Genomic DNA, 12919 nt, shown 5'->3' with positions numbered 1-12919 from the left:
ATGAATATAACTATAAGGTACTTGACCCAGACTACAATAAATATGGATTAACTTGCAGTTATACGATTATTACAGAAAATATCAGTAATTGGTTGTAAGGGTATTTTTGTTTACTTGTGTACGTCAAATAGTCTTTGGTACAGTGTTGGGTTGCCACTTGATGTCCAATGTAAAATATGGGTCCTGAATCAGAACCAGTTGAGAACCACTGATTCAGAGTCAAGCACTTTCTTTGGGGGTCACACTATTGTATTAATTTTCATCTCATTACCGAATCCACAGATCTGTTGTTAGGTAAGTCATCTATCAATGCTACGAAGCGGAGTCCAAAAGGTTAAAGAATGAATTCTCTCGGAGGAAAAAAATCCCTATGATAAATCGCAGGTGCTTTGTAATGTTCACATTGAATTAATGACTAGTATTCATCACAGAATTTTTTTTTGTCAAAATCAGAGAAGTCGGTGCCAGTATTTAAGAGGCTCCTTAAGGAGATCTATAAGCAATGCGGTAATTAAACCTGAATGATGACTGTTATTTACGTGCCATGCTGTAATTGGTCACAGCGCAGTGTTATTAAAAAAAGTCTCCAACAACGTGGGATGAAAGCTGCTCAGAACCTGTTTAGATGTTCTTATTGGTTTAAGTACTTTCAAAGTGCAGTTGATCAACATCTTCACTCTCAGCTGAAAGTAATTTGCTGTGAGCTAAGGTTATGATGCATTGAAGATCAAAAGGAGTGTTTCTAAATGTTGCTTTGAAGCGCCAGACTGTATGCAGATTATTTTCTTTGTTTCAGCCCAGTGCATGCTGGGCTGTTGTCTGGCGGGCAGTACTACAGAGGGCAGAGGCGGATAATTTATCACTGCATATTACCTGATTAATGAAAATTAAAGCGGGCTGTTTTGGGCTGGCTAATTGCTTAGATAACAAGTTCAAGCTGCTAGCTTTTAGGTAAGCTTGTTTGTTTGGGCTTAGGAGAGAAAAACAAGGGCACTGCAAACAGATGAGAAAATTCTGTAGTATTGATGAGATTTAGAAGTTGCGCAATTTTAACGAGATCATTTTCAAGGTTCCTTCTAGCTTTTTACCTGGATATTATCAATTAATAGAGACTGCACACTATGATTCCCACCTATACTACTGGATCCATTCTAAATGTTTTCCCATATGGATCATGCAATAGAATCATTTCCCAGAATGAAAACTAGATCATTTTCTCTTTTCAGCAGGGTTGGAAATAAAAAAATAAAAAAACAGACTGAATCCACAGCGCCATGGCAAAATAAATCATCCTTAGCTAAATTGTAAGCTTGCAGTCTGAATTGAATATGATGAGAGAGAAAGACAACAAAATAAGTCAGTAGTCCTATTCACCAACATGAAAGCCAGTTTTGTCCATGGTATATAATTTTTTCTCTGTCTTGTTTTCTTGTGATCACAACATAATAAAAATAATTTTCTCGAAATCACAACTTAAATGTTAATAACTTGTTAATTATTTGCTCTTAGAGATTGTTTTTTTCTTCTTAACAGAATACAGTGATTTTTTAACTCATATATATAAAGCCTCTGAGCCTTCACTTGATTATCACATTTAATTATACACACTTACTTTAGTTAACAAAAGACGAAAAAGACATGAACAGTGAAATTAATAATAATAAGCATTATTAATAAATGTAATAATAAATGTTAAAAATGTATTAAAATTTTATAAATTGTATTGCTTCAAAAATGTGTTAACCACAGCGGCTTACTAGTTGCGCTTAATTTGGCAAACACCAGATGGCAGTAAATTGAACCATTTAGAGAAGCTTTGAGTAACAAACCGATTTCAATATATATATGTAATGAAAGCCCCATATCTCCAGAAAGCTTAATTTAACATCATTACTCTATGGATAGAAGATTATGACTGAGAGATGCAGGTCAGCAGACTTGCGAGTCACAAGATAAAAGTGAGATAAAATCCATCTCCTTGACCTAGAGAAGCCTACACTGCATGTTGCGATAACCTGAAGATGAATATACTGTGCCTGTGATGTTATGAGGTGAATGTGCTTTCTCATGAGGACTGTAAGGCAAAATCACAAGCACACAAGAGAAAATTAAGCCGTGATCACGAGAAAACAACATTTGCTATGTCGAGATGAAATTTGTCAGAAAAAAAGACAGAAAAAAGTAATAGACCATGGAAAAAACGGGCTTTCGTACTAACTAATCTTATGAGGTGATTATTTTTAATGTATCTCTCAAATACACTTTTTTTTTTTTTTTGACTTATTGGAATTGATAAGGAACTATAATTATTTTGTGGAGAAAGTTATGGAACCAAAAATTCCTTATGATTCCCATCCCTACTCTTGAGCCTACTCTGATCTATCTTGTTTTACTATTTAAATAATTACAATCAAACTTATCAGCACTCATACATACAACAAATGAGGGATCATAGAGGCTTGTGCAGGATTAGTGGAGGTGTGGTTTTATGTATGTAATGCTGTTGCCGAATGTTTGCTATTCTTTATTATATCATTACCGTGTAACTGCACTAAAATGATTAAACTGCGTAGAAACTCTATTGTATGATTGAGGTGTTATTACTAGTGGAGTACAGTGTTTAAGAAGCAAAAGCAAAAAATACTATTAGTGGGTAATCTCACAAAACCAGTCAAGAACATGTCTAGGTCACATTCCGACCCAAAATCAAAAGAAATAAGAAATTATAATTTTTTTAAAAGAAATGTCTTTAAGACCATTAAGATTTTTTTGCATAGTGGCAATATTTTGTGACAATTCTTTTGTGACAAAAGTGACAATTTAGCACATTCTTATTACCATAATGCAAAAACAAATCTCATAATTTTTTGTGTAATGTGAAACAAATGATAATATATTATTTAAATTGTATAGTATTTATAGGCATTGTAATGCCTTTATTTTTTTCTTTATTATTTATTTTATTTTATTTTTTTGTATTACATTAATTAGAATGACCATTTAGAATAATGGTAATGACAAAAAAAGTTAAACTCCCAGTAATTAAAATTTTGGGGGGAAATGTGGGTAATTGTCATAATAATAATATCAAAATCACAATGATCCAAACAACAGGCTTCATTTTCTTTATACAAAATATAGTTCCTTATTTCTTTTCTAATGATTGTGGGGTGAAATCATACCAAGACCTGTCTTTGTGAGATTTATCTTAGTATGAACTCATCACAACAGAAAAAAATGTGTCCTTAGTGAATAAAATTGCTCTGATTCTGCCAAGGACTTTTATTTGTGTGTGTGTGTGTGTGTGTGTGTGTGTACAATGTTTATGCGATTCCATGTATCTCAGCTTGTCCAGCCGTCTCAGTTTGCCAAAGGAATTGTGCTCCTGCCAATCAGTCTAGCGCTGTCATAAGGTGGGCTGGCCTCTGTATTCTGACAGCCATGACACATATCTCATTGGTGTCCTTCCCTACTGCTCTTGAGGGGCTTCTATGACGTCTGGCCATTCAGGCACTCCCGCCGCAAGCACTGTGCAGGCTTCCACCAGTCTCCACTATGGCACCGACAGATGGTGCAGTCGTCCACCTTCACTTCAATGCCAGCCGGGATGATCGTCGTTCCAGCGAAACAATTTGGACCTGTCACATGGGAGAAAAAGGGAAGGTTTAGGGATGGAGAGATGAGAGAGAGCTCTCATGAGTGTCTTTTGGAGGAGATGCTGGAGTGATTCAAAACTCAAGAGGGTTTGAAAGTGGAACAGACGTGTGGATGTTTTTCACAGACATGCACTGATGGGCTTGTTTTTGTAACACTAAAGCTCTTTTGCTGCTCTTTTTCCCTATTTTTTTCGCTGTCCCTAATTCTCTTTTTCCTCTAGCTGGCATACTTAGCATTCTAATGCACAACAGGCTGCAGGGGCTGCTGAACAGCCTTGCTGGCACTCTGTGTGATCTGAGCACATTCAGCTCTCTTCCATTCTAATGTGGAGTACGAGCCTTACAGAAAACCTTTCTGATGTACAAACACAGCCCTTTAAAACCATGTTTGCTTTACTAGCAACCATCAAAACTTTAGAAGTGCAGCAATTTGGTCTCAAATAAGGCTATAGAATTAACATAATTTGCTTGAAACTTGCTTAATATCTCTAATAACAATATGCAAGGGACAATGGTTATTATTGCAATTTATAAAACAGATAGTTTCCATTCTAACTTCTAACAGGATGAGCCACAATCGGAGCCATTGTAAAATGCCTTACATTTTAATTAATTAATGAATGCGGCAAGTTGCAATGTTGCTTGGCAACCGTAAATGGCGTACAGTTAGGCCACGTCCACACTGATACATTTTTGTTTGAAAACACATTTATTTTGCTTAGTTATTTTGATGTTGCCACCATTTTATAAAAGCAATGAGCCACAAAAATCTGTGTTAGAGTAATTTTAAGTTAAGAATTAGCACATGTTAACCTCCCCTGAATTTATAAACTGAATAATAAACCTTGACAGGGTGATCAGGACCCAAAAAGTAGCTTATTGCATGGTTACTAACCATATAAATAAATACAGAAGCAATAAAACTATGTGAACCTTTTAGAATTCTGGTTTTCTGCATTAATTGGTCATAAAATGTGATCTAATCTTCATCAAATTCACAAGTATAGACAAACACAATGTGCTTAAGCTAAAAACACAAAAGCAATTATAACCTTTCATGTCTTTATTGAATATATCCCATTTAAAATTCACAGTGCTGTTGAAAAAGTAAATGATCTCTTGGATTTAATAACTGGTCGATCCTCCTTTGGCAGCAATAACCTCAACCAAGTGTTTCCATTAGCTGCAGATTAGACCCGCTCAACAATAAAAAGGAATTTTGGACCATTCATCTTTACAGATCTGCTTCATCATATTCTTGTCATTGTGAATGCTCTCTTGAGGTCATTCCACAGCAACTCTATTGTGTTAAGGTCTGGGCTCTGTCTGGGCCACTCCAAAAGGTAGATTTTCTTTTTTTGAAGCCATTCTGTGCATTTATTCACATTGTCCTGCTGCATCACCCAACTTCTACTGAGCTTCAGCTGGTGCACAGCCACCCTGACATATCCTGCAGGATATATCTTGATAATCTTGGGGATACATTTTTCCCTCGATGATGGCAACGGTTCAGGCTCTGAAGCAGCAAAGCAGCCCAAAAAAATGTGATGCTCCCTCCACCATACTTCTCCGTTGGGATGATGATGAGAGAAATGGTTACAAAGCAACAATTCTTGATCGTAAATCTTCTGAGATCTCTTTTTGGCGAGGCATGGTCCATGTCAGCAGATGCTTCTTGTGAATAGCATTCTCAAAATGTTTGTGTGCTTTTTAAAAGTCAAAGTATATCTAACCCACACCTACAATCTAGATTCATTAATTGGATGCCAGGTTTGCCAACTCTTGACTCTATTTTGCTTTTGTTCACATCATTAGCCTAAGGGTTCACATACGTTTTCCAACATACACTGTGAATGTTTGAATGATGTATTCAATTTATACAAGAACAATATAATCATTTGCATGTTATTACTTAAAACTGATTGTGTTTGTTCATTATTGAAACTAACATAACGATAAAACCTGATTTAAAGACAAATTTATACATAAATGCAGGTAATTCCAAAGGATTCACATACTTGTTTCTTACCACTGTAGATATAATTATTGATTTGAGTTTAAATAATTTTATTATGTCAAACGAAAACTGCGGATTGATACGAAACATGAAACTAGCACAACTATGTTGGAATTTGGTTGCGGTCAAATATACAGTTTAGTGGTCATTATTCGGTACCAAATTATTTAATTAAGAGTGCTGTAACTGACAGATCAGAACGAAGTATTCTAGAGAGCCATGCAATAATTATTTTATTAAAAAATGTGTCAATATTTCAATGTCTAATATAAAATGTTTAAAGGCTCTACTCAGGGTTTTAAATTAATTTATGATCAATTCCAAATAAAGCCTGTTTCAGCAAGTCTGTCCCCCAATGATAACACATTAGTGGCCTGCTGTGGATTAAACGCCAAGCAGTTGGTTTAATTAGCAAATATCTATGCATTTATGTCCGTATTTACACATGCAAATTACAAATGATAATTTATAAATGATAACAAATCAACAATGGAATAGGCAGACTCGATGTGTTGGAATGATATATAGTCGCTAGAGTGGCCATAACATTCCTGTGAAGAGTTTATGGGACTGTAATGTCTTTTCACCATAAAATTGAAAGCTGAGGAGGACAGCCACATTTGTCTGAACAATTCTGTTGGTGTCGTTTTATTTGTGCCTCGCAAGCAACTGACATGAAGGTATTGTCAAGGGATTTCTGATAATGGTAATAAGCATTTTAAAAACATTAGCATTAATTGCTACGTGTTCAAAGATAATTTTTTACAATATCTTACAAAATTATATATTATTAAGAGAGACCTTTGTGTTTAATAGCACAAATGTGGCAGGTTTGATTGAAATAAAATTACTTCCTCTCTCAAAATTGTGCATCAAAGTCCCTTTAAAATCAACATAAAATCAAATTTGACCCTATTTACTTTCCTAATACACGTTCCTGGTCTTACTGTGCAGGACATCTTATATCCTGCACAGTAAGACCTGAGTACAGGTCCACACAGCCCGTCCTTTTAATATATGTGTGGTATAACTATTTAAGATTTACTTCATAATGAGATATAAATCAGTAAAATATCTGCTGTGAAGAAGTGTATACACCATAATTTCAGCGCATAAAAATTAATATTTTATTAATGTTTCAGCAGTGACGATTTCTCAGGGCCAGCAAAGCTTTCTCTGCTGGCGTAACATGCCAAATAAGTAAATATATTTAATAGACTTTTATGCCTATGAATTTACAATCGCTTTCCACTCCTAATTCATCTTGAATAGCAAACAACAAAAAGTTTATCCAATCAGAATTTATTCCTCGATGCTTACAAGCAATGTTTGACAACTGTTTCACAAATCACATGCCCGAAGCATGCTCCTTAGCCAAAGTAGCATGAGAGTCTGAGCTCCACCTCGTCAGGCCTTCAGAATTTCCACAAAATCCCTCAACAGTGTAAGTGAATAGGGATCTAAAGTGACATTGTCAGATTCATCAGCCAATCAGATTGATTTATTTGTTCTTGGTAGGTGTGGTCTTTAGGATATGTCCCAGTCCAGGCCTTCTAGCTTGCCTTGAGTAATGCAATCATGCTTTAAGTGATGTACTAATTTGAAAGTGAACAGCGTGAGATCGTACTGACAAGTCGGCCGTCAACACTGCTGTTATTGCCGTTGAGAAAGAGATCCTTATGGATCTAAAAACCCGAGATGTTCTGCGTGATCGTGTGATTGATTAATTAAACAGGAATGAGGACTGATTTTCACTTCATGCAAATTGGTAAGTGCTTTTTGCATTGTTATAGCAACATCAGGAGTTTTCTAAGTGTAAATTAGGCTGCTTGAGCATTCAGTGTTGGATCAAGTTTTGAAAAGTAACCGTGTAATAAATGGCAAATATTATTAGAGAGATTTTTCTTGGTGTTAGGACTTCTTGGTTCTGGCTTTCATGCATGGATGTGTTTTTAAAACGTCAATTGGTATTATTAGTTGGCTGCGACATCATTTACGCTAGGCATACAGTGTCTTATTCATTGTGAAACTGTGTTTTCTTTAAGGCATGAATCGCACTGAAAGCCTAGACTTAAAATGCACAGGCCATGGCTGTGTTTAAGCATATATGCAAAGCAAGTCCTTGAAAAGAACTGCTGATTTGATGTGGCAGTATTTTCTGAAATATGGTTCTCACTCTATGTCACTGAAAGTCAGCGAGGCTGCATATTGTAAAAAGAGTTCAAGTATCATCACCTCCATTTTACTGTGGGGGAAAACAACTAGATTGCCTTTTAACCACATCACAGACATGTTAATAGACTTGCAGAAGGGCAGTTGGGTTTGCTGTGCACAAATTGCTTAACTTCCAGAATATTGTGCATGCTCCTTAGAGACCTGCAAAAGTCTTACATGAACTTGAATATTTGATTTCTATTCGTAGAAATTATGAGCAGTTGGCAAGAGTGCAAGTTGTGTTCAAGTGATGAAGACAGAGTCCTAGCCAAGAGTAGTTCAATAAAATGTGTCACCAATGCAAGGACACTTTGGCCAGGTGGACAGGTACCAAACAAACAAACAAACTGAAAAACATTCATGTCCTACTCTACACCACAGTGGCCCTGCATGCCTTTATGACCCAGACTGCTTTTTAATAAATAAGACAATATAATCCTTGATTACAACATCACTGCACATTGTACCTGATATAAACAGTTTAATGAACTATGCCTAAGGTTGTTAGATTTTTATTATTTCACAACACTTCTGTTTTCAATATAATGTAAGTGGGTGAGGATTTATAATGCTAAGCTCCAAAAAAGGACTAAAATTGGCTTAATAATAACTTTTAAATAGTTTACCAAATAGTGAATAAAGACTTAAATTTCTTCTATCCATTACACAAAGTGATCGTATTGCTTCAGAAGACTTGGACTACATTGCATGTGCTGTATTGATTATGGTGGTTTTATTTTGTTGTTGTTGATTTTTAGCTCAGCACACCAGAGATACTATTTACTTGCATTATGGCAAATAAACACTGTGAAGTCTAAAAAACAAAAAAAAATTCACCTTTGTGTCTCAAGAAAGTCATATAGGTTTGGAGCAACATTAGGATGAGTAAATGACAGAATTTAAATTTTGGGTGAACTATACCTTAACATTTTGGTCTGTTCCTCACACAAAGCTATAATATGACTTCAGAAGACTTGGAATATAGTGCATGAGTTATACTGACTACATTTATGCCACTTTTGGAGCTTAGCAGTAGAAATTACCATCCACTTTACTTGGAAAACAGAAGCTCCAATTTCTGCCTTAGATCTCCTTTTGTGTTTCATGGAAGAAAAAATAAAATAGGTTTGGAATGACATGAGGGTGAGTAAATGATGACAAAATGTTCATAATTGAGTATGTTATTCATTTAGGTCACCCATACACCTCTTTCTACTTGCTGAACATAGGTATTACCGAAGTTACTCTGAAGCAGTGGAGACCCACGTCATTGCCCTAAAGCTAGCCTGCAACCCTCAAGCATCCAATTACTATGGTAACCACTGAAGCCACTGAGAGATGGTTGCCCACGATTGGCTCACCCACATAGAAACATGACCAACTATCTTTCCAACAATGTACAATTTGAGCTTAGTATTGCTGGACAAATTTTGTAATTAACATTGTTTCAAGTGCCAATGTTTAGAGGAATAATTCAGTAATTTGCAGTCAGTAGCAAGCCTGCAGATTATTTGATGTTGAGGCTTCAAAAATAATAGCCCAAAACCTATTTTAAGGTTCCAATTAATTTAATTAAAAGCACTAGGTCATGGCAGGTTTTATTAAAGGAGAGGTGTGTAGTTACTCATTTCAGTTTTAGTCAGCTATATGTAAGCCATTGGTAAAGTTGACAACAATAAGTACGCCATTCATAGGTTGAAATCTCTGAAATATGTAAACACGTGAGTCTATGGCACTATCAAATCATTGCTCTGTTAGTTTGAGCATCCTGACCAGCCTGACAGGGACATTATCTCAACCAATGGTATGAGTTTTGGGAGGGATTATCTGTTTGTCCGACCGATTTAAGACTTTGAAAACAGTCATTATTTTTGCAAATACATTTGGTGCTGCTAGTGGTGTAAATATTACTCTTCAACTTTAAAGGGGACCTATTATGCAAAATTCACTTTTACATGGTGTTTGGACATAAATGTGTGTGCCAGTGTGTGTACAGTACACAACCACACTATAATGATAAAAATCCACCCATCCATTTTTTTTTTTATCCCCATTAATCATAAGCACTGTCTCTGAACAAGCCGTTCTCAGATTCTGTACAAAGTGACTTCACTTTGTACACTTACCCACGACTGTTGATGGACACTCCTGACAGACATGTTTGTTTGTGTGTTGTGTTTCATTATAGCGCATAGCGAACATTTTAACAGTATTTGTGTGTGTGTGTGCTGCTCATCCATCGTTGCAAAACTGCTTAAAAAACTCTACAACAAATAAATAAACTTATCAAATAACTTCCTCGTTCATTCTCAAAGTTGTTACTTCTGATGGCGTCTCTCCCTCATCAGTGTCTGACACCGGTTCAAACATATAGGGCTGAACACCACTATTTTTGCTGACAGTCATATTGCTTATGATGTATAGTTATCTGAAGCAGAGATGTCAAAATTCTGCCCTATTCTGGATACAGGGAGCACCAGCTCATTTGCATTTAAAGACACACACACAAAAACTGCTTGTTTTTATTCCCACCCAAGAATTGGAATTTTCAACATGGTATTATACATTATCTGTTGGGTATTTTGAGCTGAAACTTCACAGACATTCTGGGGACACCAAAGATTTAAATTACATCTTGTGAAAAGGGGCATAATAGATACCCTTTACCATTACTTCAAGGCTTCCACATTGTTTGTCTTGATATGATTTGGCAGGATGTCAGGTGCGAGCTGTATGTTTATAGCAAGAAAGAATATGCATTGTGAGGCAAAGAGTTGTGCTATAAAAGAATTATGCAGTCATGTCTGAATTTGGATTGACTGAGACTTTGCATTCCCAGTGTCATTACTGATACTCTGCCAGCTCTGTCAATGCTGGGATAAGTGTCTCTTGACATTTACCGTCTCAGTTTGTCCATGTGGAACAATATGAGAGATTCAGTGACAGACTTCTTGTTTGATGGTTTAGAGCAGTTCTTAAGCAAAAGCTATTTGAACAGATTTAACTAAGAGAAAGTCCATCACACTAATTATTTTGCCCGTTTCCCTAAATTGCAACACACTAGAACCTAGGTAAGGTTGTCTAATATATTATCTTTAAGATGTCACTTTAAGTCAAAGTCTTGATAAGATTAACAGGAATAGAATAATAAATCTCAAAAATTTAAAAATAAAATAAAAGAAATCTCACAATAGAATACATTAATGGGAATATCAAGATTGAGGTGTAAACAATTTTTATAACTTTTAATCATGCAATTTTAAAGTCCACTTGTTAGCATGTAATTTTAGTCCACTTATAATATTAGTTTTATTTAATGTTGTTTTTTCCACTCCTTCTCAAACCTTTTGAAATAAAGTGATAGGTCCTCCAATAATATAAATTCTCTTATCATTTACTCACCATCATGACATTCCAGATGTATATGACTTTCTTTCTTCTGCTGAACACAAACAAAGATTTTTAGAAAAATATTTCAGCTTTGTAGGTCTTTTCAGTGCAAGTGAATGACGGCCAGAACTTTGAAGTTCAAAAAAGCATATAAAGACAGCATAAAAGTAATCCATACGACTCCATTGTTTAAATCCATATCTCCAGAAGCAATATGATGAGAAAACAGATCATTATTTATGTATTTTTTTACTAGAAATCTCCACTTTCATTTTCACTTCCATTGTTCTTCTTTGGTTCTTGGCAATTTGCATGTTTCATACATATCACCACCTACTGGGCAGGTAGGAAAATTTGTAGTAAACAAAGGACTTAAATATGGATCTATTTCACTCCCCCACCTGTCATATCGCTTCTGAAGATATGGATTTAAACACTGGAGTCATATGGATTACTTTTATGCTGTATTTATGTGATTTTTTTACCTTCAAAGTTCTAGCTACCATTCACCTGCATTGAATAAACCTACAGAGCTTGTGTTTGTGTTCAGCAGAAGAAAGAAAGTTATACACATCTGGGATGGCATGAGGGTGAGTAAATGATGAGAGAATTTTCATATTTTGTTGAACTATCCCTTTAAACATATGTAATGTTTTTATTGCTACTTTCATATGTGAAATGATGAGCTTGTGAGAGATTTTTTTTTCAGCTTATTTTAAATGGTCTTTTTGTACAGGAGAGGATGTTTTGAGTTCTTCAAATTATATTATGTTTTAATAGTGCCTTTATCTTTAAAGCTGTAATCATTAAAATGTGTTATTACTTCCCAGTAGTGTCACCAAACAGAGTTGTACAAATACTTTATTATATAGATTCCAGAAAATCTCCCCTTTCTTCCGTTGGTTTTACAAAAAGATAGTCCTGCCCCAAACTCACGCCAGTGTGGTTGGGCTGGATGGGCTGCTCAAAAAAACAGAGGAACAGTGCTACATAGTTAAATTGTTAGGTGAAATCAACCTACAAATGGCTTACTTATAGTTGACTTTGCATATTAAGCTGGGATAGGAGAAATTATTTTAATATTGAAAAAATTACACACATCAGCTATAAATGATCAACCTTTCAGGAAAAACCAGCTTAGATCAGCATGAATTTCCATAATGGACCAGACTAGTTTGAGATGCGTAGAGCTGGTGCAGCTGGTAGACCAGCATAACAATTCTGTTCACCAGTGAATAATGTTCAAACAGCATAATTTTCTGATGAACATGGCTGACCAATTGACCATGCTAGAGAGCAGCATTCAAAGCACAACATATGCTTATGACCATAAATGCCTTTTCAGCAGGGAATAAAATTTGATTCCTCATGATATGACCCTTTAAAGATCTTGGAAGCAGACTTGCCTGTGTCCTCCAGGACAATGGCTTTACCGTAGCCTCCCTGAAATGCCACCACCACGGGCTCATCACAGAGCACTGTCTTTCTGGATTAGTTCTCTTCCAGGCTGAAGGCGAGGTTTGTGTAACGGTGTGTGCGCATCTCTGCATGTCTTTGTGTGCAAGTAAAGGATGAAGGCGCAGCTAGTCTCTATTTAGCAACTATACTTTACACCACACTTCTGATTGCAATGTGGATCCTG

General features: G+C 35.7%; 1 protein-coding gene across 1 annotated transcript in view; it reads right to left on the bottom strand.

Moving 5' to 3' along the window:
• Positions 1–3489: 3489 nt before the first annotated feature.
• vwc2l (von Willebrand factor C domain containing 2 like) overlaps positions 3490–12919 on the bottom strand; it is a 47387-nt gene continuing 37957 nt past the window's right edge. Inside the window, exon 4 of the mRNA XM_052143087.1 lies at positions 3490–3638. Within this exon, the coding sequence (XP_051999047.1) occupies positions 3490–3638 (149 nt within the window). The remainder of the gene's footprint in view (positions 3639–12919) is intronic.

This window comes from Xyrauchen texanus, chromosome 14 (genome assembly GCF_025860055.1).
Source record: "Xyrauchen texanus isolate HMW12.3.18 chromosome 14, RBS_HiC_50CHRs, whole genome shotgun sequence".
In the NCBI taxonomy this organism is placed as follows: Eukaryota; Metazoa; Chordata; class Actinopteri; order Cypriniformes; family Catostomidae; genus Xyrauchen; species Xyrauchen texanus.
Note: the sequence above shows the minus strand (reverse complement) of the source record. Positions and strands in the feature narration are given on the sequence as shown.